The 22,699-nt window shown below is 50.0% G+C and overlaps 2 protein-coding genes across 2 annotated transcripts in view; both read left to right on the top strand.

Annotated features, from left to right (window-relative positions):
- Positions 1-13,001: 13,001 nt before the first annotated feature.
- Positions 13,002-13,668, top strand: LOC113837022 (40S ribosomal protein S6-like). Its single transcript, XM_027428838.1, has 2 exons — positions 13,002-13,094; positions 13,375-13,668. The coding sequence occupies exons 1-2, from the start codon at positions 13,002-13,004 to the stop codon at positions 13,651-13,653; spliced, it is 372 nt and encodes a 123-aa protein (XP_027284639.1). The 3' UTR covers positions 13,654-13,668.
- A 2,355-nt stretch (positions 13,669-16,023) lies between these two features.
- Positions 16,024-22,699, top strand: part of Fgd5 (FYVE, RhoGEF and PH domain containing 5) — a 108,051-nt gene continuing 101,375 nt past the window's right edge. Inside the window, exons 1-2 of the mRNA XM_027428890.2 lie at positions 16,024-16,036; positions 22,319-22,699. The exon at positions 22,319-22,699 is cut by the window's right edge and continues 2,365 nt beyond it. Of these exons, the coding sequence (XP_027284691.1) occupies positions 16,024-16,036; positions 22,319-22,699 (394 nt within the window). The remainder of the gene's footprint in view (positions 16,037-22,318) is intronic.

The raw sequence follows: 22,699 nt of genomic DNA, 5'->3' as shown, positions 1-22,699 counted from the left end.
AGCTGTCCTGACAAGTCCCAGCCACGCCATGTTTCTGGTCCTGGAACTACCCTTTGAGGACAAGGAACAAGGATGGAGCTGTCTTTTACAGGTACCTTCTTGTCTCTTTCAACATCTTATACATTTGCAAACAGAAATGACCAACCCTTGGCATGTGTCCAGTGTTTTTTCTCCCCCCACCCCCCACCTCTTTTACATCCATTACAAGTTCTGGTTCTTGGAAAGCTTTGGTGGACTTGGTTGACAGGTGAGAAGATGTAGGATGGGGGCAGAATTCACACAAGTTCCTCCAGCTAGTATCCCCCACTGCATTGTCTCCTTTTCCTGGAACCAAGCACCAGCCAGAGAAGTGCCTGTTACTGCCTCAAAGTGCCTCGCTCACTGCCATAAATAAGGCTTCAGTCTAGCAGGCTCCCTGCTGCTCCTGTGACATCTCCCAGCAGGCTGGGGCTCCCAAGCCAGGCAGGGAAGCAGAGATGTGGCCAGACAGCGTTGAGTTATGGGCTCCAGGAAGCCCATTAGTCACCCAAGCGAGCAAAGTTAACCCAAGCTTATTAACTCTAAATGTTTATTATTAACATTGATCACCCAGCAGACAGCACCCGCCCTCCCACCCCACAGCTGGCCAGTGCATTCTGATGAAGGGCAGGGATTCAGGCAAAGGGGCTCGCTGCCCCCAAGATTCTCCAGGAAATACAGATAACTCAGACAACCTCCAAGGGGCAGCCAGAAAGTGTGTCTAATTTCTGACCCTGGCACTTGCCCCTCCCCCACCTCTCTGCAGACCCCAGACCAGGAGCTGGGGAGCCTTTGGTTGGCACCATCAGGCACCTCCTTCGTCAGCCAGGGCTGTTTAGAGGGTCAAGGAATAAGCAATCTGACTCTGCCACTCAGCAGCTGGTGACCTTGTGTGTAAGTCATGTGACTTCTCTGAGCATCAGTTTGCCATCTACATAATGAAGATGTATTCTGTCAGTCAACAAATAGGTGTGGGGTGCCCACTGTGTGCCAGGCACTTTTTTAGTCCCTAGGAGCCGGTAGAGATGAAGGCAGACACAAAGCAACCACTGAAAATAAGCAAGCAGAGCCATTTCAGGTAGAGTGGAGTGTGATGAAAATTACCCCTGCAGTGTGACTGAGGGTTACGGGGCGGGGGGTGTTAAGACAGGATTGGCAGGGTGTCCTCTCAAAGGAGATGGCATTTGAGCTGAGACTTGAGTGAAAGGAAGGATGCAGCCATGGAAAGATGCACAGGGGAGCCCAGGCAGGAAGAACAAACAAGGATGAAGGCCATGGGTTTTGTAGAGGTGGTATGTGCACTGTAGTAATAGGAGTAGGAGAGAGCCCAGAGTGGTCCAGAGGCACGAGCAAGGGAGCTGAATGGAATGGAGATAAGGGAGCAGCCAGGTGTAGGTTGTCCTAGGTTGATCTTTGTGGGACGTGGAGTTTTATTCTCAATGCCCTGGGGAGCTGCTGGGTGGGAGGCAGTCATCCTAACCCTCCTTTGATGGGTTCTGTGACATCTAAAGTACATTGGGTACATCTATCCCCTTCCGTGTTATAGTAGCATCCACTACTAGCTGTGAGAATTTCCTGGGTGGTCAGCAGGCAACTTGCTGGGTTATGCCCTCTTCTCCAGGGGTGCACTCTGTGGGTCCATATGCCCCAGAGTTTCTAGGGGCCTGGAGGAGGCAGGTTCCTATGGAGCCATAGCTTCCTCCTGCCTTCCTGCTTCCCTTCTTTCTAGTGAGGGCAGGTTTTCAATTGCTCATGTGAATCTGGATTCCTGGCTCTGGTTCTGCTGCTCCTAGAGACCAGGACCTAACCCACAGGAGTTCAGCCAAAGGGTTAACACCAAGGCTGAACCCAACAATTCCATCCCTTTACCTGGAACATTCCTGTCTTCACACCAGAAGTCATACATTCCAGAGAACCTACAGAGCACTTGAGGAGGAGCTCTAAGACCACAGGGACCATTCTCTGAGCCAATAGGCTCTGTCTTGGTCCAGAAGCCCCAGTGACTCAGTTCAGAAGATCTATCATCCCCTGATAGAGATGAGGACACTTAGTGTAAAGAGGAATTAAGAGGTGACTAAAGTCAGAGTAGAGCAAGAGTGGGGCCCATGCTGTTTTCTCTCAGCCCCTTGTCTGCTGTGAAATGGGTGAACCAAAGTGCAACTGCCAGTCAGCTTACCTGGCCTCACAACCTATCATTACCATGTAGAAATGTGTGAGCCTACACAAGTAAGTCAGCCATTTTGTGCCTGGGGTTTCCATGTGTCAGAGCTTCAGGCAGCTGCGTCCCTCAAAGGGTTGCTGTGAAGATGAAGTGAGCTGATCTATACAAAGCATTTACAACTTGGCACAGTCTGTCTTGACTAGAATTGCTTTTTTAATTACCATGACTTAGAATGATGTAACTTGTAACAATAAAACACTGGAAACAATGTAAGTCGTCAATAATAGGGAATCACTAAGTCAAGTAGGGTTTACCCATTTTAGCAAATAGCTTAGTAATTAAGATGGGGAGATCCTGGTGCAAAAGGAGATAAATAGACTCAAAAAAAAAAAAAAGTAGAAAGTCCAGAATTAGGCCAACGCATATGGAATCAGCAGATGGGTGACAACAAAACTCTCCAGTGTGACAGTAAAGGACGATATTAGAGTGGATGATGCAGGGAAACAGGATGTTTCCGGGGAGGGGGCATCTGGAGGACAACTGCACACCCTATACCTGTTTCTGTCTCAGTGACTTCTCATCAGCCATTCCTCATGCCCAGAACACTGGCTATGCATGTGCACAGCCAGTTCCCAACACACATGAGAAATGGGGACAGTGAAGTTGCTTGGAGTATGCACAGACTGTCAACAAAGTTATATGAATACTGTGGTATCAATGGCTTCAGGTGATCACAACTTGGGTCAGGAGAGTTGTCCCTTTAATGAAAAGAAGGTCATCCTTTTATTCTGGTGTTAATTCCAATGTGTTAGTCACTTTTTTTATTGTTGCAACAAAATACCCCCCCCCAAAAAAGTTAAAAGGGTGGGTTTCTTTTGGCTTTCAGTTTAAGGCGGATACAGTCCATCAGGGCAGGGAGGCATGGCTGCAAGAGTGTGAGGCAACTGGCAACATAGTATCATCCATAGTCTGGAAACAGAGATGCCCACTCCCATTTTCCTTCTTACTCAATCCAGGCCCCTAGAACACAGCATGCTGACCCCCCACATTAAGGATGGGTCTTCCCTCCTACTTAAACCTTTCTAGAAACATTCTCATACACACCCAGAGGTGTGTTTCCATGGTGATTCTAAATCCAGTCAGGTTGATGGTGAAGATTCACCCTCACACTCAGATCGCCTCCGTCTGAGACCGTCACAGGAGGAAAATGAAGTCAACATGAAGCTTCGATTTCCTTTGGAAAAAAAAGGAAAACATGTTTTGTTGTCTCCCCCACAGTGCAATGGAAAAAATAAAATAACCAAGGGAAAAGTCACCCCACGCTTTCCTCGGAGCAGTGGGCTCTCACCGCTGTGGCACCATAAGGAAGTTAAAGGCCGAGGGAGCAAAACATGTTTTCCTTCAGCAGGACGCCTGTTGGAACAGTGGGAATCAATTATTGGGAAACAAAAATAAAACAAACCTCAGTGGTAGTAAACACAACCTTCTTGCTGGGAGCAGAAAAACAAAGGCTGGGGTTGGGGTCAGTGTGGATGAGTGGGTAACTATGCAAGGCAGGGGGAAGGAGGCAGGAGTCTGAGCTTGGGGAGATGCTGGGTGAGACAGGTAACTTGTAGAGCAGTGGTTCTCAGCCTCCCTAATGCAGCCCTTTAATACAGTTCCCCGTGTTATGGCGACCCCCAAACCATACAATTATTTCGTTCCTATTTCATAACTGTAATTTTGCTACTGTTAAGAATTGTAATGTAAATATCTGATATACAGGATATCTGATATGCAACCCCAAAGGGGTCATGACCCACAGGTTGAGAACTGCAGTTCCAGAGCCTGAGTTTACCTAATTGCAAATTCTCCTGTATGCCTCACAGAGTTTTGTTTACCATGTATATCTACCCACACCTGTGCACATGCCCACACAAACATGCATGTGTACACACACACACACACACACACACACACACACACACACACACACACACGCACGCACGCACGCACGCACGCACGCACGCACGCACGAACGCATGCACGCACGCACATCACCAAGTTAGAAAGAGCAGCACGTGGCTAAGACTTTTCAACCTGCTGAAGATCGGATCCTAACTCATCACCGGTGGAGTTCTGTGCCTAATGGCAGTGGGGTCATTATCGTTCCTTCTTCCTAGCATGTGCTGTAGGTCTAGAAATGCCTCTACAGATGAGACTGACCCCCAAAGGAAAAGATTGACCTGGAACTTTGGCTGGTGTGTGCGGAGCTGTGGCTCAGAACCCAGTGCCCCCAAGCTATCCCAGTCCTGTCTCAAGTTCCCACTGTGTGAGTTTTCAGTGGGTTTCTGAACACAGATCCTGGTGGGGTCCATGAAGGAAGTTCCCTCCCCACACTCCTCAGGCAGAGTTTCTACCGACAAGGTGATGACTGGATCAGTGCCTGGAGCTTTAATGATGTCTCCAGACGGGGCCCAGTTCATTTCTCTAAGTGTATGCTTTGTGAAAGGGAAGCACAACAATTAATGACACCCATGACAGGGGTTACATTTGCCTCTGCTGTCTTCCACGCATATGCACACGATCACACACACACAGGCTTACTAAGCTAATGAAGGTTTCTCTAGAGCTGTTCTCACCATTGACCCTGACCAGCAGAGAAAGCTCACAGTCTCTCAAACGTGAACATAAATCTGGGCTGTCCCCTGGCCTCATCAAAGAGATGCCTTTTGAGCCACCACTTCCTGGTACATTGGGGAAGGTGACATTGCTACCTCTCTCATGCAAACCCAGTCTTCAAGCAATTAGTTGGTCCTGTGAAGACCTAAGTTCCCTGTCCCTGGGAGGATTCTGCCCTGGTGGCCATAACAAGCCATTAGGCATCCTGCTGCCCGGCTCTCTGCTGAGCATGCAGGGTGTGCCTAGATCCTACCTCTAGGCATAACTACACACATATCCAGTTATTGGCCTTTGGGTTTTAATTTAGTGGCCACTTGAAGTTTCAGGGGTATCCCTTAGGTTCCTGACTTTAGTGAACCCCATTGCTTCCCAGAATGAAGACTCTAATCCCAACGCAGAGACTCCTGCCTGGTGTAGCCTTGGAGTTGATAGTTTAATCTGCCCAGTGTTATGTGACAAAAACTTTTCCTGGGGAGATGCACACACATGTCTACTCACCCCAGATAGGGAACCCACAACACACAAAGCATGTATGTCACCAAAGTCCAGTTTGGTGAACCAATGCATTTTATTTCCAGGCATATGGGTGAGGGGTCACTTACAAGAACAGAAATGATTCAAGCTGTATCACCAAAGGCCACCCTAGCATAGGTGACAGCTCACAAAGCTGGGAACTTAGAACATGCTGCACAGCCTGCAGGAAGCTCAGCAGGTTGGAGAGTGTCTTTTCCAAGTGCCTCCGTTGGTCTAAACCTCCTCCAGGCAGCTTGGCTGGTTTCTGCTTCTTCCAGGCAAGCTGGTCTTGTCTCAAGAATCATTTTTGCAGCTTGGCTCCGTCTGAGAGAGACTCTCAGCTTTTATTGGTTACTCTGACCTAGTGGGTCTGGTCAATTTCAGGGACTTCCTGAAGCTATTTTGAGTGCTTTACCTTCTTACTTGAGGAATATTCCCAAAGAATGGAATGGTCTAACCTTTGAGGAAAATGCTACACAACACCCAGAAAACTCTTTTACTAGGAAGTGTGGATTCCTCCATCCCTTGAGGGAGGGGACTGTGGCAGTGACCTTGTCAACTCTCATAATGCAAATCAACCTATTCTTGTCTGCCTACCCCTACTGGCTTGGTAGGCAGGTGAGGACAAAGGTAGGTGCTGATTTTTTTTCTTTGAGTCTCATAATATCCCTCTGAGCACAGTTTTTGGTGACCGCACTTGCTATGGTTTGGGTCTAGAAGTCCATGTGTTGAAGACAGTCTCCAGCTTAGTCTATTGGGAGGTGATGGCACCTCCAAGGGGTGGGGCCTAGCAGGAGTCTTCATGTCATTGTGAGTGTGCCCTTGTAGATAGAGGTCCATGGCCTTGGCTTTTCATTCCTTTCCCTCCCTGGCCATGAGGTGGTAGATTTGGCTCTGGCATACACTCCTGCCATAATATTCAACAGGGCCAACATACCATGGACTTGAACCACCAAATCATGAGCCCAGTCACCATCCTCCTTCTGAGTCAATCACCAGAGTGGTGGAAAGCTGGACCTACACAGAAATCAACAGCCCTCCTTCCAGAGCACAGTGGTGAGGGTTTGCATGGCCTACAGAGAAAGGTCACCAGCCCCTTCAGCAATAGATGCCTGAGGTCAGATGTGTGACTTTCCTTTTAGTCAGCTTTAACAGATGCTACCATGGACATTTCCGCATGTGAGGCTTTGGCCTTGGGCTGGAGAGACAGTAGCAAGGGAGCCTCAACCCCGTCTGCTAGGGCTGGCATTGTGTTGGGGACACAGACCAGAGTCTGGTCTTGCTGTACCCCTTTCCAAAGCCTCATTCTCATAGTTCCAGCCACTCTGAGTCAACCACAGTCCAAGACTGTGAAGTGGAAAATTCCAGACATGAACAGTTCCTACGTAAAATTAATTAATTAATTGATGAAAAATGTATTGTGGTTCACTGTCATTGTTCTGTTACATAAAATTAGTTGTGATCACTCCTCTCTGTGTATGTGCCTAACATAAAGATTTATCTTTATTACAGGTGTTTGTTGGAAGAACCGTTTAGTAATGTGAGGTTTGGTGCTTTCTGTAAAGCTTGTAGAACCCAAATTCCTGAGCAAAAAGGCGAGTAAAGAGATGTGGGGTGAATACAAGGAAGGAGGAGACATGGGGTGAGGGATGGGACAGAGTTGGAATGATGTCGGGGAAGCATCCAGGAGGAGGTGACCCTGGATGCCTGGCACATAAAGGGAGCCATCCTATGTGAAAAGTTAGGAAATAATTTTCTAAGGGACAGGGATAACAGATACAAAGGTCCTGGGGATGAAGGAGGCCGGCAGGGTTGGAAAGAGAGGAGGCCGTCGTGGCCTGAGCCTGGGGAGAAGGCAGGGGAGATGATGGATCCTGGGCAGGGCCTTGGAGCATGGCGGGCAGCTGTTATTCCCAAAGCAGTCGTAGGGCTTTGAAAGGCAGTGAGTTCTGGCAGGGTGAACCAGGCAGGGAAAAGCCTGGGCTCCAGAGTAGTAAGGGGCATGTTAGGGTCACAGAGTCACTGACTCCCACAATACAAGGTTTCTCTAGGGTTCAAATTCTGGGCAAAACTCCAGAAAAATCACCTTTCAGGGTCCCTAGTCTATGCTGAGCTGAATCTGCCTGCACCCACAATCAGAGAACTAGCTTGTCCTTCTTTCCTTCCTTCCCTTCCCACCGCTCCCTCCTTCCTTCCTTCCCCCCTCCTTCTCTCTTCTTCCTCTTCCTTCCCCCTCTCTGTCCTTCCCTTCCCCTCCCTCCCCTCCCTCTGTCCCTTCTTCCTACTTGTTGGGATTCAATACAAACTTGTCAAGGGCTCTGCCCCCTAGCCACACCCCCAGCCCTAATGCAAATCCAAATCCATCCTTTTCGGCTCCTCCTCTGGGTCTTTCCACAGAAGTACCCCCCATCCCAAGCCCTCCCCCATCTCTCTCCATTTCCCCCTCTTCCTGCTCCTTGTTGTCCCTTAGAGAGTGCAGGCCCTTCTGCACACGGTGGTCCCAAATCCTCACTAGCCCCTCTCCCAGTGTTCTCTTTGTGAGTTCCCTTCAACATCAGCCTTGCCATACATACCCCCGCCTCCATCACTGAGATCCACCATCCTCTCAAGTCTCTCAGCTGTCCTGGGCACAAACTCCTTTCCTGGGCCTTCCCCAAGCACAGTGCTTACCACAAGGGGAGGAGGGAGAAGCTGGGTGGCAGTTGGGATCAGTGTTTACGAACAATATCTGCATGTGTGGTCTCTGTCAATGCTCCCAGCAGACCCCTTGAGGTGGCCATCCTCTCACAGGAAGAGAAACTGAGTTCTTGCTCCAGGTACACAGCTAGCAAAGAGTCAGCACTTGAAATAAGCAGCCCCGCCCCATAGTTGTCTCCTGTGGCCTTCGGTTATTGTGTGGCCTGGCCTTGGCTTGTCTTAGTGTTGTCCAATGGGTATAAACTCCCAGCTTTGCCTTGCCTTCAGAATGGCAGTGAGCTTGTGGAAGGGTCCCTGTGGCTGACTTGCAGCCACTGTGTGAAGCTATACCCAGAGACTTTAGTAAGAAGCAGCTCCAAGCCAGGCCTGCCCTGGGAAGGGTTAATGTGGCCTCTTTGTCCCACAGTTGCCATGGGGACAGTTCCTGTCCTCCAGGAAGCAGGGAGAGCAGTTTCCTGTTTTGAAGAAGGCCTGAGTGCTGTTTTCCTCCAATAGGCCTGCCCAGAGAGGGACAGGAAGCCTAGGGCCTGGCTGCCCCTGCTGTGGGTGTGTGGCGGAGTCATGCCCACGCCTGGCCAGCCAGGAGGGGCGGTGTGTGGAAATGGAGCCTCGGGAAAAAGCCAACGTGGCCAGCACCAGCACAAGGAAAAAAAAATGCCTGGCCGGAAGGGGGTGGCCACTTCCTCCACAGACCTTGAATCCCACCCAGTGATAAAAAATCCCACCCAGTGATAAAAACTCCAAGCTGGACCTGCCCAGCCCCCAACCCCCTCTTGCCCAGAGCTCCGCCTTGCCCTGGAGATCAAGTAGAGGGCCTAGTGGACAAATGCTGAGGTCTCTGCCTGCCCCTTGGGCCTCAATGCCTCTCATCTGCACAGTGGATACTCCAACGAAGGGCCCCACCCCTCCCGTCTCTAGCCTGTTTGGTAGCCTTTCTTTTCCTTGCAAGGTATCAAAGCCTACCCCACCTACCCAGCATGTATTTGAGCCCCTATAACTGTAAGGCGGGACTTCTAGAGTTCAGTTCTAACAGTTCCATGGTACCCCTGCTTCCACCTCATGGGGGGGTCACTCTACTTCCAGGCATGACCCTTCCTGCCACACCAACATCTCACAGCCATGTCACTCCCTCCCTCAAACACTCCCGCTCCCCATCACTTGTAAGATAAACCCCAACTGTGTGTCATTGGAGCGCTTTTTTGGTGTGTCTCATGGTGTGGCTACAACACACTCCTCACTAGTCCTGCCTGCCTTTCACTTCCATTTCCTAGGTGCTGGCTCTGGAGTGGCTACCCCACTCTGCCTCCTAGGAAACGTCATGTGGTGTTTAAAGCCCAGCCTAATGCTTCTTCCTCTCCAGCCTCTTAAACTCCAGTCAATCCCAGCTTTCAGCCCAGCCCACACAGTCACCAGTAGCTGGTCTCAGTCCAACCTGAGCACACCTTAAGCAATCCAGAGCCTGACAGAGGAGGGAGAAGGTGCCACATTCACCTACCATTTCCCTCATTGTCATTGTTCCATTGTACAGAGGTGAAAACTGAGGGCAGAGAGACGGGGACTTTCCCAGGACCACAGAGCCTGTACCCCTCCCCCGCTGAAACTTCTAGTGCCCCCACCAATATCTGCAGCACCAGAAGGAAGGGTGGCCTTGCTAAAACTCTGTCCTTGGGCAGGCAGGTGTCTGGCTTGTATTTGTCCTCTCTGGAGCCAGGAAGGTTGATGATGCCACAGCCTGCAGTTAGTGTAGCAGCTCTCACCTTCTTAATGCTGCAACTCTTTAATGCAGTTCCTCATGTGTGGTGACCCCCAACCCTAAAATTATTTTCACTGCTACCTGTAATTTTGCTGCTGTTATGAATCAGAATGTAAATATCTGATATGTAGGATATCTGAATCTCAACCCTTGTGAAAAAAGTTCGTTTGACAATCCCAAAGGGGTTGCAAACCACAGGTTGAGAACCACTGTGTTAGAGGCTGTAGGGCCAGGGGAATTTCTATTTCATAGATAACTTTATTTCTGGTGACAAAAGGCATATCTCACAGAAAACCAGAAGCCCAGGGGGACCCTGCCATAGGACTGGGAGGCAGAGGAGGATAGCAGTGGAGACCTTCAGGGAAGGGCCTCTGTCTTGGCAGGAAATGAAGTTGATTGTCACCTCTTCTCAATGGGGACAGGAAGCAGAGCCCTGTGTCTCCTGCTGGGCTCCCATAGTGCCCTCTACCTCCACCCCCAACTTGACCCAGTCTAGTATTCAGAGGGTGCTCAATAAGTGCTCTTTTCTGTTCCCTGAGTGTTTTGATTGCAGTTCCTTCTGTAAGCGACTATTAGACATCAGTGATGTACTGGACATGTACATGACCGTAGTCATTTATTGAGCACTGGATGGAGAAGGAGAGTGCCAGAACCAGGGCCCAAACTCTGCCACTTACCAGCTAGCTGTGTGCCTTGGCTTCTGTGCTGTGATAGTCTCCTGTGTAACAAAAGGTTCTGAAACTACCTTCCTTTGAGGGTCACAGAAAGGCTTGCATAAGTTAATCTATACCAAGTATTTACTGAGTACACAAAGCAAGTACTCAGCAAATATTAGCTATTATGATTTTTCACTCAGGGAAACTGAGGCTCAGTAAATGGTCTGAGGTCCCCCAGAGGGTTCCATTGCCTGTCTGGGAGGCTTGGTGACAGGTACTCTCCAGTGTGTGGAAAGCCTGGGTATATGCTTATCTGTGGAGTATGGCCCCACCTTGCCTTAGGGCAGCTTGGCACTATAGGGGCTGCAGGCAGTGGCTTAGACAGGTGGATTTCAGAACATGAGTTCTAGGCTGCCATTAACCTGGTCCCGTGCAGGGGTGTTATAAGCCTCAGAATGTCCAAAGATGTAAAAAATGAAGATGCTTGATGATGTGGAGAAAAGTGTGAGACAGGAGTGGGGGTGGGGAGGTGGAGGGCTGGGGGGTGAGGGGGATTGATGGGGAGAAGGAGGGTCCTGGGACCTTGAAGAGTCCAGTGAGGGAGACTGGACTCAGAATCCCAGGGAACCATCATGGCACAGTGGGGTCTGAAGGCCACCTTTAGTGGGGGATGGAGTTGTATGTTCACATTAGTGCCATGTCAGAGAGCATCTGCTGCCTCAGTTACCCTGGAGCTCTGGTGGGCATGGAGTGCTCATAGCTTGCCCCAGGGCCTGGCTGGTTAGACAATCAGGAGGGTGAGAGGGAGGGTCGGCCTAGGATTCTGCCTCTGCTTTTGTCAAGGTGTCCTGAATGAAGGTGGGCATGTGCCTGGGAGCTCCACTAATTAAGACCCAGCTCCGCCCCAGCTCTGTGTCCTGGCTGCAGCCTGGCCTCTTGTCTCCAGTTTTCCCATCTGCACAATGGGAGAAATACAGCTAGCCCTTTCTGCTGCCGTGAGAAGAAGCGTGCAGGATGTGGACAGGTATGCACAGAGCCATTACCACGGTCATGGCCTCTCTGCCTGGCAGGTACACTCGGCATTCACCCCAGGTATTTCTGCGCCCAGTTCTCCCAGCTCAGAGCTCACACCTGGCTGTTACTCAAATACTTCAGAGATATAAAGATGGCTCCTTTGGTGATATGAGGAGGTTCAGAGAGGAAGAGCTAGAGGGAAGGAAAAGAAAAAGAGGAAGCAAGAAGAGACGTCTGCTGGGAAGAGTGTGCACCCTGCCTCTGTGGGCAGCTGCCTTCAAGGCATCACTGGTGGCCTGCCAATCTCCTCTAGAGAACTAGGGACAGGCTCCTGCCCTCATGCGGCAACTGGGAGTAGCAATCAATGTATGGATAGGATTTAAGAACTGAATGAAAACCTGAAAGCCGGGTGTGAATGGTGCACACTTTTAATGTCAGCATTCAGGAGGCAGAGGCAGGTGGATCTCTGAGATCTAGGACAGCCTGGTCTACAGAGAGAAACCCTGTTTCAAAACAACAACAACAACAACCCCCCCAAAAAAAACAACAACAAAAAAGAACTGACTAGACTGTAAGAGCTGCAGTTTCCATCTGTGAAATGGGGGCACAATAACTAGGATTCTTGGCAAGACTGCATTCATTAAGGCTCAAACAGTAGCCAAGATGGTCATCACCCTGGGCAGGATGGTTGCAAAGCCACAGACTTTGGGATTCATTTTCTCTCGTCAGGGAAAACAAAGGAGTTCAGGTTTTACCCTCACAGCCTATCACTCCACACCACCCTCTGCCTTCAGCTGAACAAGTTGAATCCTGTGAGGGTTTTCCCCACTGGCCTTGGGGCTGTGCTCACAGATCCACATCCAACAGTGTTGGGTTGGACTTAGCAGAACATCTGGGTATCTCCCTGCCCCCACCCTCAACCCCTTCCCACAAACCCCAGAGCAAAAGCAACAGCAGAGGCAGCTGAGTCCCAGGAGCCTCCCTCTGCGATCCTGCTGAGGCTATGTGCTTGAGATTTTACTGAATATTCTAAAAAACAAGCTAACTTTCGTTCTTTTTGAGTCAAGTATGGAAAAGATGTAACCAATCATTCAGCTTCACACATCTTCAAACATGGGTATCTCCTTACCCTTGCTACCATCAAGTGTCACCTCCCTCAAGTTGATCGTTTCCATCACTCAACCGATTCCATCGTCTCCACCGCTTACTGCCATCAACTCCACCATCTCAATCAACCCCATCACCCCTACTGTCTCTATCACCTTAATCAAATCGACCACTCCTTACCCCAACCTCTACCACCCCAACTAACTCTACCACCCACCATTTCTGTCACCTTCACCATTACTTTAACTACCTCTACCGTCTCTGCCCCCGTCTACCACATGGTCGACCCTTACTTACCGCCTGTATCACTACCAACTCCATCACTTGACCAAATATCTCCATCACCATCTGGAAAAATACAAAAAAAATCTCTATCCTGGCTCTCTTTCGTGGCGCCTCCTAGGCAGTCGGTTGTGTCAAGATGAAGGTGAATATCTCCTTCCCGGCCACTGGCTGCCAGAAACTCATCAAAGTGGACGATGAATGCAAGCTTCATACGTTCTATGAGAAGCCCATGGCCACAGAAGTAGCTGGAGAAGCGCATGGCCACAGAAGTAGCTGGAGAAGCGCATGGCCACAGAAGTAGCTGGAGAAGCGCATGGCCACAGAAGTAGCTGGAGAAGCGCATGGCCACAGAAGTAGCTGGAGAAGCTCATGGCCACAGAAGTAGCTGGAGAAGCGCATGGCCACAGAAGTAGCTGGAGAAGCGCATGGCCACAGAAGTAGCTGGAGAAGCGCATGGCCACAGAAGTAGCTGGAGAAGCACATGGCCACAGAAGTAGCTGGAGAAGCACATGGCCACAGAAGTAGCTGCTGATGCTCTGGGTGAAGAGAGGAAGGGTTATGTGGTCCGAATCAGTGGCGGGAATGACAAACAAGGTTTTCCCATGAAGCAAGGCGTTTTGACCCATGGCAGAGTGCGCCTGCTGTTGAGTAAGGGGCGTTCTTGCTATAGACCAAGGAGAACTGGAGAGAGGAAGCGCAAGTCTGTTCAAGGATGCATCATGGATGCCAATCTGAGTGTTCTCAACTTGGTTATTGTAAAAAAGGAGAGAAGGACATTCCTGGACTGACAGAGCTGGCAGAATTCGAAAGCTTTTTAATCTCTCTAAAGATGATGATGTCCACCAATATGTTGTGAGAAAGCCTTTAAACAAAGAGGGTAAGAAGCCCAGGACCAAAGCACCCAAGATCCAACGACTTGTTACACCACGTGTTCTACAACACAAACGTCGTCGTATTGCTCTGAAGAAACAACGAACAAAGAAAAACGAGGAGGAGGCAGCAGAATATGCTAAACTTTTGGCCAAGAGAATGAAGGAAGCCAAAGAAAAGCGCCAGGAACAGATCGCCAAGAGACGCAGGCTGTCTTTGCTGAGAGCTTCTACTTCTAAGTCTGAGTCCAGTCAAAAATAAGTCTTTAAGGATAACAAATAAATAATCACACATTGAAAAAAAAATCTCTATCCTGTATACCACCTCCGTCATTACCTTTCCATCATCTTGACCATTTTACTGCCTCAACTCTGCGGCTTCCACCACCTTTACCGCCTGTTTCATCTCCACTGCCTGTACCACCGCCAACTCCGTCACTTCTCGCCTGCTGATCACCCTTATCTATTCTGCCACACACACTGAGGACCAGCCATCCATCTTCCCCAAGAAGTCCACACGTATTCCCACTACCTTCTCTAGCTGCAGCACGACCACCGCCGCCACCGTCTCTCCTGCTTCACCTCTGTTTCATTTACTTCTAATATCATCTATACCACCTCCCTCTCCACCATCATCACCTATATCACCAGCTAACCACGATGCATGGATTAGGAACAAGATACCGCCAGATATTTTCTTTGTTTAAAAAGATTATCATCTGGCTCAGCAGTTAAGAACACCTACTGCTCTTCCAGAGGTCCTGAGTTCGAGTCCCAGCACCCACATGGAGGCTCACAACCATCCCTAATGAGATCCGGTGCCCTCTTCTGGTGTGTAGGCATACATAGATGCAGAATGCTATACACATAATTAATAAATAAATCTTTAAAAATTTATCATCTATTTATTGTGAGCATGTGGGGGGCGGGGCAGGGCGGGGCGGGTCATACAAATGAGCTATGGTGTACTTGTGGACCCAGAAGACAACTTTTGGAATCTGCTCTATCCTTCCACCTTTACAAGGGTTCCAGGGATTGAACTCCAGTTACCAGGCTTACACAGCAAGCTCTTTATCCACTGAGCCATCTCCCTGACCCCAGGTATACATTTTTTATTCCAGAGTCATAAGTCTTTCTGTCCAAAAGGCTGGAGGCTCAGAGGTCTGGCGTGGTGACTCGGAGATGGAAATGTCATTTGAAAGATTCATATTCAGTTCTTAATTGTATAATTGGGAAAATTGAGGCCTACTCTAGGTCAAGCCCACAAACTTACTGGTTGGTCTTCCAACAAGCCATGACTTCAGGCCTGCCGAGTTATTTCCTTCCCCTCTGGTGTGGTTGACCCCTCTCACTGAGAGACTCTTCTGAGCTCCAGTCCCAAGTAGCAGGACTGTATATGTCAGGGTAAACAGTCAGTCAGGGTTCCCTAAGGGCAAAGGCATCTATGTGGCCATCAACCGGCCATACTGAGAAGATACTGGGCCCCTGTATTGTATGAATCAAGCCTCCTCAGCCATCAGATAATCTCTTTCCAGCCACCACCTCGAAGAGGTGATGGTCAACTAGACAGTCATAACTCTGTACCATTGGTTCTGACAGCCTTGCTCAGAAAGTCCTGGCAGTTGCTTTGATCCTGTGAGTCCTCCGAGGGCCAGGAAATGCGCATTTCACACACTCCTGGTGGGTTCTGGCAGTGGAAAGCCGCAGCAGCTCTTCTTCGCAGACAGGGTGTTTGTGGGTTTAATTTGTCTTAAGTCCCCAACGACCGCCCCTTCTGAGCTCCATGAGGACAAGAACTTGTGGCTGTCATGTTCCGTGGACAGCACAGCGCCTAGCCCAGACTGAATGAACATACAAATCTGAAAATAAAGGGATAGATGGCTTCGGTCCCTAAACGTTGCACAGCTCTTTAGGTCTTCTTGATCATTGCCCCGGCCCCTTTAAGTGTGCGTGGGGACGCTGGGACCCTTGGTATCTGACAACACTGAAAAAAAAAAAAAAAAGAAAGAAAAGAAAAGAAAAGGGGAAAAAAAAGCCTTCCTCTCGGGAGCGGGAGGAAACATCTAGGAGGAGGCGGAGGCGCGGCCAGAGCCTGGAGCCCCGAGCTTGAGCGGACGCCCCGCCCAGCCCAAGCCCCGCGCCCAGCGCCCCTCGCCTTGCCGCGGAGTGCTGCGCCCGGGGCGGGCCGGGCCGGGGCGGGCGCGGGTGCGGTGGACTGGGCGGCAGTGGGACTCCGACAAACGGACCCGCACGGCACACAGTGACCAGCCTCGGGCTTCTCGGTGGAAGATGCACAGAGCAGGTAAGAACCCGCGCCACCTTCCGCGCACTGGCGGCAGGAGCGGCAAGTGGAGCCGGCGGAATCGAGGGTCCCTTCCTTAGGAACCCAAGAGTTGGGGTATCCCGTCCCAGGCACCCCGCCGTTGTCCTCCGAGGAAGGTCCCTTGGAAACCGAGGACAGCCCTCCCTCCAAAGAGACCTAGTCATACCCCCCTCTCGGGTCCCCAGTCCTTCCTCTCTGTCCTCTGGGTCCCAGCAGGTCCTCGCTGGCCCTTTGGTGGCCGCGCCTGGTCCCCGGGCGCATCCGCTATGCTTCCCCGACGCCAAAGTCTCTTCTGGTACTCTATGACCCGACACACCCCGCTTTGCCATTAGACGTTGTGAGCTCTGAGGTTGAGCCTGGAAGCCCCCAGGCTCACCCCTTTTAAAACTCCCTGCCCCAGCTCCACTACCAGACCGAGGCCTGGACGGAGAGGCGCATCGGGGCTCACCCCCGCCCCCACTCCTCGTGTCCCATTCTGTGAATCGGACTTCACCAGGTCAGGGATTCCAAGAAACCCCCAAGTGTTCTCAAAGAAATTTAGCCATCTCTGTCGAGGAGTGCCATTTAGCAGATTGGGAAAGTGAGCCTCAGCCAGATGGGCGGTGCCTGGAATCTGAATTCCCAGCTGCGCGCCTGGGGAAGCCAGAAAGTTCTCAAAGCAGAGACTCTGCTAGAGAGTAATCCTAGCTAAGGAGACCCACCTGCTCTGAGCTATGAGTTCTGCTTTCTTTTACTGCTACCATTGCGCACAAGGGAAGCCCCTTCCCCACCCAGCACCCTGTCCAATGCCACACTCCCAACACACATCCCCAAAGAAACAGGAAGCCACCATTTTGGCTGTCTTGGAACCATATCCTGCTGCTGCTGCTGCTGCTGCTGCTGCTGCTGCTGCTGCTGCTGCTGCTGCTTGTGGTGGTGGTGTGGTGGTGGTGGTGGTGGTGTGTGTGTGTTGGGGGCTTTTTTTCTTTTTAAGATTGTTTTACTGAAAATAGTCATTGTCTTGGGAGCAAGGTGCAGCTAGAGATACTGGACTGGTCTTACGACAGAGGAGTGGAGCAGGATTAGTGTTGCTGGGGGTACTGACACCTGGTAATTAATGTGGGTCACAGAATTGGGGGCCATGAGCAGAGGTGTCAGTTTATAGGAATAGAGGGGACTGGAATAGAATCTTGGCCTGGTCACCCACTGCTCTCGGAGGAAGGTTGTCCTGTGTAGTGCTGGTGCTGTCTGGGCAGAGGTAGGCTGGCTTTCCTTACCCTCCTCACAAAACTGCTTTGTAACAATGGAGAGAGCCAGTCCAGCTTCCCCACGTTTTCCTGCAGGAGGCTGGAGCAGGCTCTCCTTCCCTAAGAGTCTGGAGGATAGAGGCAGTCAGAACAAATTTAGAGGTAGATTTGGTTCCGGGAAGCCTTTTCAGTGGGCACTTCTAGATCTAGTTGCTCTGTAATTTGTTTCTGTAGCCAGAATTCCCTTTTCAGTGTGATAGTCTTCCATGATGACTGGTGGATGCCATGCCCCCTGTCTCCTGATCTCATAGTTCCAGGACTCTTGGGGCTGAACCTCAAAGCCACCATATGCTTATGTGACCTTGAGCAGGTTCTTCAGTTTATCTGTCTGACAAGTAAAGATCCATTCTGACTTGTCACTATTAACTAACAATAAATTGAGCAGAAAAGTGTCCATCATAGCAACCAATGAATACTCTCATTTCCCAGGAACTTACAATGAATTAGTTACAACTAAGATGTGTTCTTTCTGTCAGTTTAGTTAGTATCCACAGCAACTTGGTGATGAGAAATTGAGGAGTACTGATCTGTTCAGGGGCCAAGACAGGATTGAAACACAGGCTGTTCAGTTTCAGAGCCTTAAAAAAAAAAAAAAAATCCAGGCCTAGCTTGTTGGTGCATAGGGATGTTTGCCTCTTGATTTTATTGAATGTTTTGTCTGTTAGTTTCCTTGAACTCTCAATAGTACCATGAAAAGGTGGATAGTTCTTCCTTTTCCCAAAAGGAAGCTGTGGCTTCCAGAGACAAGGAGATGTGTACCAGACCACACAGCTGTTCGTGGAAGGGCTTGTACCAGACCTCAGGCCTCTCCTTCCTCTGTCTCCCACTGTCTTCCTGGGAAGTGCCCTGTTGTGGATCACTGGACAAGCTTAACAGCAGCCTAATTAGAAACCAGCAGGATTAGCTTGGACTCTCCAGCAGGCACCTAGGAATGGGTGTTAAATTAAGATGCATTGCAAGGTGAAATTGGGAGATAATTGCTCTTGTAACATATGGTCACGAGTGCTCTGGGGGGAGTGGTGGGAACGGCAGGTGAAACAGACTTGGGGACGGGAGTCAGAGTGTCAAAAGATGTTGCAAGAAGCTCTCTGAGTTGAAAGAGCTGGAGAGATTAACTTTTTGGTCCAGTCCCTTCCCTTTCCAGGTGGAGAAACTGAGGCATGGGAAGGGGGAGGCTTGGCCAAGGTGACACCTCCAGCTAGTGACTTAGCCAGGAAGGGAGGTTAAGGCTCCTGGCTCCCTGTCCAGGGATTCTTCCCAGACTTCATCTAACCTGACTCCTGCATGGCTGTGAGGGAGCAGCAAGCATGAATGTGTGAGTGACAGATATTTAATTAAAATAGAGAGAGAAAGTAGCAGCTAGTACCACGAGCAGGCTGCGAGTGATTTGTATCATCAAGCACTATTGAAATATCCTTTCTTCCTGTGCCCATTCCTTAGTTAGCATTTTGCCTAAAGGGGTGCTCTCTGCCTTCACACCATTCCCCAGGTATGGCAAATTACCAGGAGTCATGGGTTCTGGTGACTTGGATAGGGCATATCACCTGTAGGGAAAGAGAAAGTTCCTTGGCAGCCGGAAGGTGCACCAGCCAGGCCCATGCTTGGCTCCACAATCAGGAAGTCAAACTCAGCTCAGAGGAGCAAACCTAGGGATGGCTTCTCTTGTACCTCCCAGGTGCCAAAGCTCAGCACTGGGCTTGTTCATGCCTCTGGCCTCTGAGCACACTGTCACCTCTGCTTCACTAGCCAGGACGGTGGGCAAGAGCAAGCCAGGCTGTCCTCATGTGCACTATTGCATTCCTCCCACCCTCCTCAGTCTCTGCTGGTCAGAGCTCCTGGGACCCCCTCCTGGGTCCTACTTCTCCCTGTCCATGGCTTCCATCACATCCTACCATGTCCACCTGCACCAGGCCTGCCCTGGGGCCCAGAGCCCATTGGACACCTCTGATATGTGTGTGATAAGTAACTCACTTAGACTTGTGCACACCGGGTCTCCCTTCCCAGCCCTGGCCATCTTGGCTGTTGAACTTTACCCTTCCAGGTAAAGGTGCATGGCCTGGGAACTTCTCTCTGTTCCATGTGTACATCCTCTCTCTTGGTTATGTTTCATCATTGGAATCTGATTCCTTGTCCCAGCCTGGCCCAGGTTCCATCACTACTGTCTGGAGTACTGTGAGAGCCTCCTTACTAGACTCTCATGTCCCTCACCACTACCATCCGTTTCAGCGTGTCTAGCCTGCATGGAAGGATCCTCTTACTTAAGCTCTGTTGTTTAGCCCTGTTCCTTAAGCTCTTGAGAAAAAGCTGGGGTATCCCCAAGCCTCATCTCTTGTCCCTGCCCACCTCCTGTTGTTCCCTTCCAAAAGTGCTGACTTCCCTTCTGTCCCCTGAACACACTAGTGAGTCCCAGCTTCTCCCTTCTTTTCTACATCTTTAATATCCCCTTGGTGAGACCAGAGGGTTTTGTTGGTATGTCCAGAGTCTAGACCAGGAGCCCATACAGGATAGGAGAGTATGGAAAAGTGAGTGGCAACAGATTGGAGCCGGATAGTCACACCCCGGTCAGCCCCCTGTAGTCAGACCCAGAACCTGCCTTTGACACACACCCCACCTGACAAGCTGCTCCTAGTCTCTCTGCCTTAGTTTCCATGGATTTTACCCTTCTCACCGACACTGGGGCTCCTGGGGAATCTGCTGTGGGGAAACACCCTGTGGGAAAAGGAGAGGCAGAAGGTTGGGTGGCTGGACTTGGACAGAGGAAATCTAGGTTCTCTCCAGGGCTGCTGGAGAGACCTCACACCAGCCAGCTGCCAGCGAGGGGCAAGGCAAAGTGTCTTTGATGCCATTATCTCTTGGTCTCCGAGGGGACACACAGAAGTACCATGGCTTCAGCACTGGTGCGGGAGCGATAGACGCTGAGTGCTTGACATTCCTTGGGCTCCCGTGCAGAAGGTATTTTCTTGCAGGATCACGCCTCAGACCCTACCATAACCTTTCTCAAGGAACAGGCGCCCGCAGATCAATAGCTTGATTGGATGAAGGATGGTTTGGGAGTAGGGGCGATGCAGCCAGGGTGACAGTCATTTTTCACAGCCTGTCTGTTCCTCGGTCATGTCTCATGGTGCCCATGTGAAATGCCACCTGTTAAGGATGAGAAATGAGGGCCCCCACCCCTGAAGAATAAGTCATGCCAACATCTGACACCTGATGTTGTGAGCTAGCAGCTGCTATCAAGTAGTGTACCGGATAGGGCTGGACTCTTGCTGGAAAGATGAGGGGGCAGGAAGGTTGCCTCACCCCACAGCAATATGTATTCCTGTGTGAGCAGTTCCTCTCATGCAAGTGCCAGACAAAATCTCCTGTCTTCACAGCACCCCCAAGGGGAGCTATGTGCTATCCCCCTTTTACAGGCGGCAAAACTGAGGCTTAGTTCTACAGCTCCTAAGCAATGAAGCCTGGGTTTGAACCCAGCTTAGCTATTACCTAACAGTGACTAGTGGTCATCATACATACATACATACATACATACATACATACATACATACATACGATAACTCTGGTAGTTCTGACACTTGGGCAAGCCTAAGTGTTCATGTGTATGAACTAGGGGTGGTTGGAGTTGGTGAGATTTGGTGAGGCTTGATAGTGGTGTCTTTTTTCTCTCTTCCTTGCCTTCAGCCTGCACCCCATCATAGCAGCCTGCACTGGTAAACAGACTACCTATTAGACACTTTGGGGCATCACAGGGTCTGTGCAGTCTAGAATGTACCTCCCTGTCTCCGAATGATAGAGTCCTGACATTTGTGGGTCACAATACTGATTTTGGCTTCAGTATACTGGCATTGAGGTGTCCATGGGACAGGGCCACAGAGTGGTCCAAATCAGAGCTTAGCTGCCACTACTGAGCCCCAGGCCTGTGGCTGGTGAATGGAGATGCCATTTCAAGGTTTGTTGTGAAAGGAGAATGTCAACTTGCTTGTTCAAAATGACTATAGATGCTCCTAAATTTACATTGGAGTTACATTCCCATAAAGTCATCATAAGTCAGAAATACCCTGTCAAAAGTGCATGTCACAGACTTAATCTCCCAACCATACTAGCTCAGTTGTGCTCAGAACCCCCGCCTTTGCCTGCAGCTGGGTTGAATCATCCCCCACAAAACCATTTTATACTCACAACCTGGGTGTCTTAACGTAGCTCACCGAACACTGTAATGGAAGTGAGACACAGAGGGTTGTCTGAGTTTTTTTTCAAACTATCATAAAGTATGATTGTTAGGTTGAACTTAAATAAGTTCTCTCTCTCTCTCTCTCTCTCTCTCTCTCTCTCTCTCTCTCTCTGTGTGTGTGTGTGTGTGTGTGTGTGTGTGTGTGTGTGTAGAACAGCCTCTGATGTCATTCCTCAGCTGCCATCTACCTTGTCTTTTGAGTCAGAATCTATAGCTGGTGAAGAGCTTGACAAATAGGCTATGTTGTCTGGATAACAAATCCTAGAGATCCACCTGTCTCTACCTGCTCAGAGCTTCCATTCAGAGTACACCCTGCCAACATCTTGGGTTCTTTTGTTTGTTTGTTTGTTTTGTTTTGTTTTGTTTTATGTGAATTCTGGGGATCAAACTTAGGTCTTCATGCTTGCATGGCAAACACTGTATCAGCTGGGTTACCTCCCCAGGCTCCTACTCTTATGTAACTAGCCTTGAACTCCTGATTTTTCTGCCTCTGCCTCTCAAGTTCTGAGATTATAGGCATGCCTACTATGCTCTGTGATGTTTGACTATATGGAGTTGAGTTAAATTTAGTGGTTTTTTGTTGTTGCTGCTGTTAAAGGATTTCTGGGATGTGGCAGAGAGATGAAAGTCCCAGACAAGTCACAGAGCTGGGAACATTCCTCCATCCTCCAGTTACCAGGCTATGTAAAAAGAGGCTGAGTAGAATTTAATTGTGTTTTTTTTCTTTTCTCTGTTTTTGCCCTTTAGATTCACCCAAACCACCAGTTGCTCCCAAGCCGAAGGTTACCACCAGTCCTTCTACACCAACAGCCAAATTTCCCCGCTCACCCAGGCCTGACAGTTTCCCCAGTCCCAACTCCATGTCCAGGGGCCCCAAACCTCCCATCGCTCCTAAGCCCAGGCTGGCTGGCCCCAGTGAGTATGGAGCTGGTGTGTACCTGAACAATAGCCTCAGCAAATGCAGCAATGGGAGGCTGCTCTACCAGGACCAGGGCCTATATGATGGGCACCACTCCACCCTGAACTGCTCTGAATTGGAGACTGATGCAGAATACATCATGGTCCCCAGGGCTATACAGAGAGAGGATGCTCCCATGGATGGAGCTACTGGGGAGCAGGGCTTTGAGG

This window comes from Cricetulus griseus, chromosome 8, assembly GCF_003668045.3.
Source record: "Cricetulus griseus strain 17A/GY chromosome 8, alternate assembly CriGri-PICRH-1.0, whole genome shotgun sequence".
Taxonomy (NCBI): Eukaryota; Metazoa; Chordata; class Mammalia; order Rodentia; family Cricetidae; genus Cricetulus; species Cricetulus griseus.
Note: the sequence above shows the minus strand (reverse complement) of the source record. Positions and strands in the feature narration are given on the sequence as shown.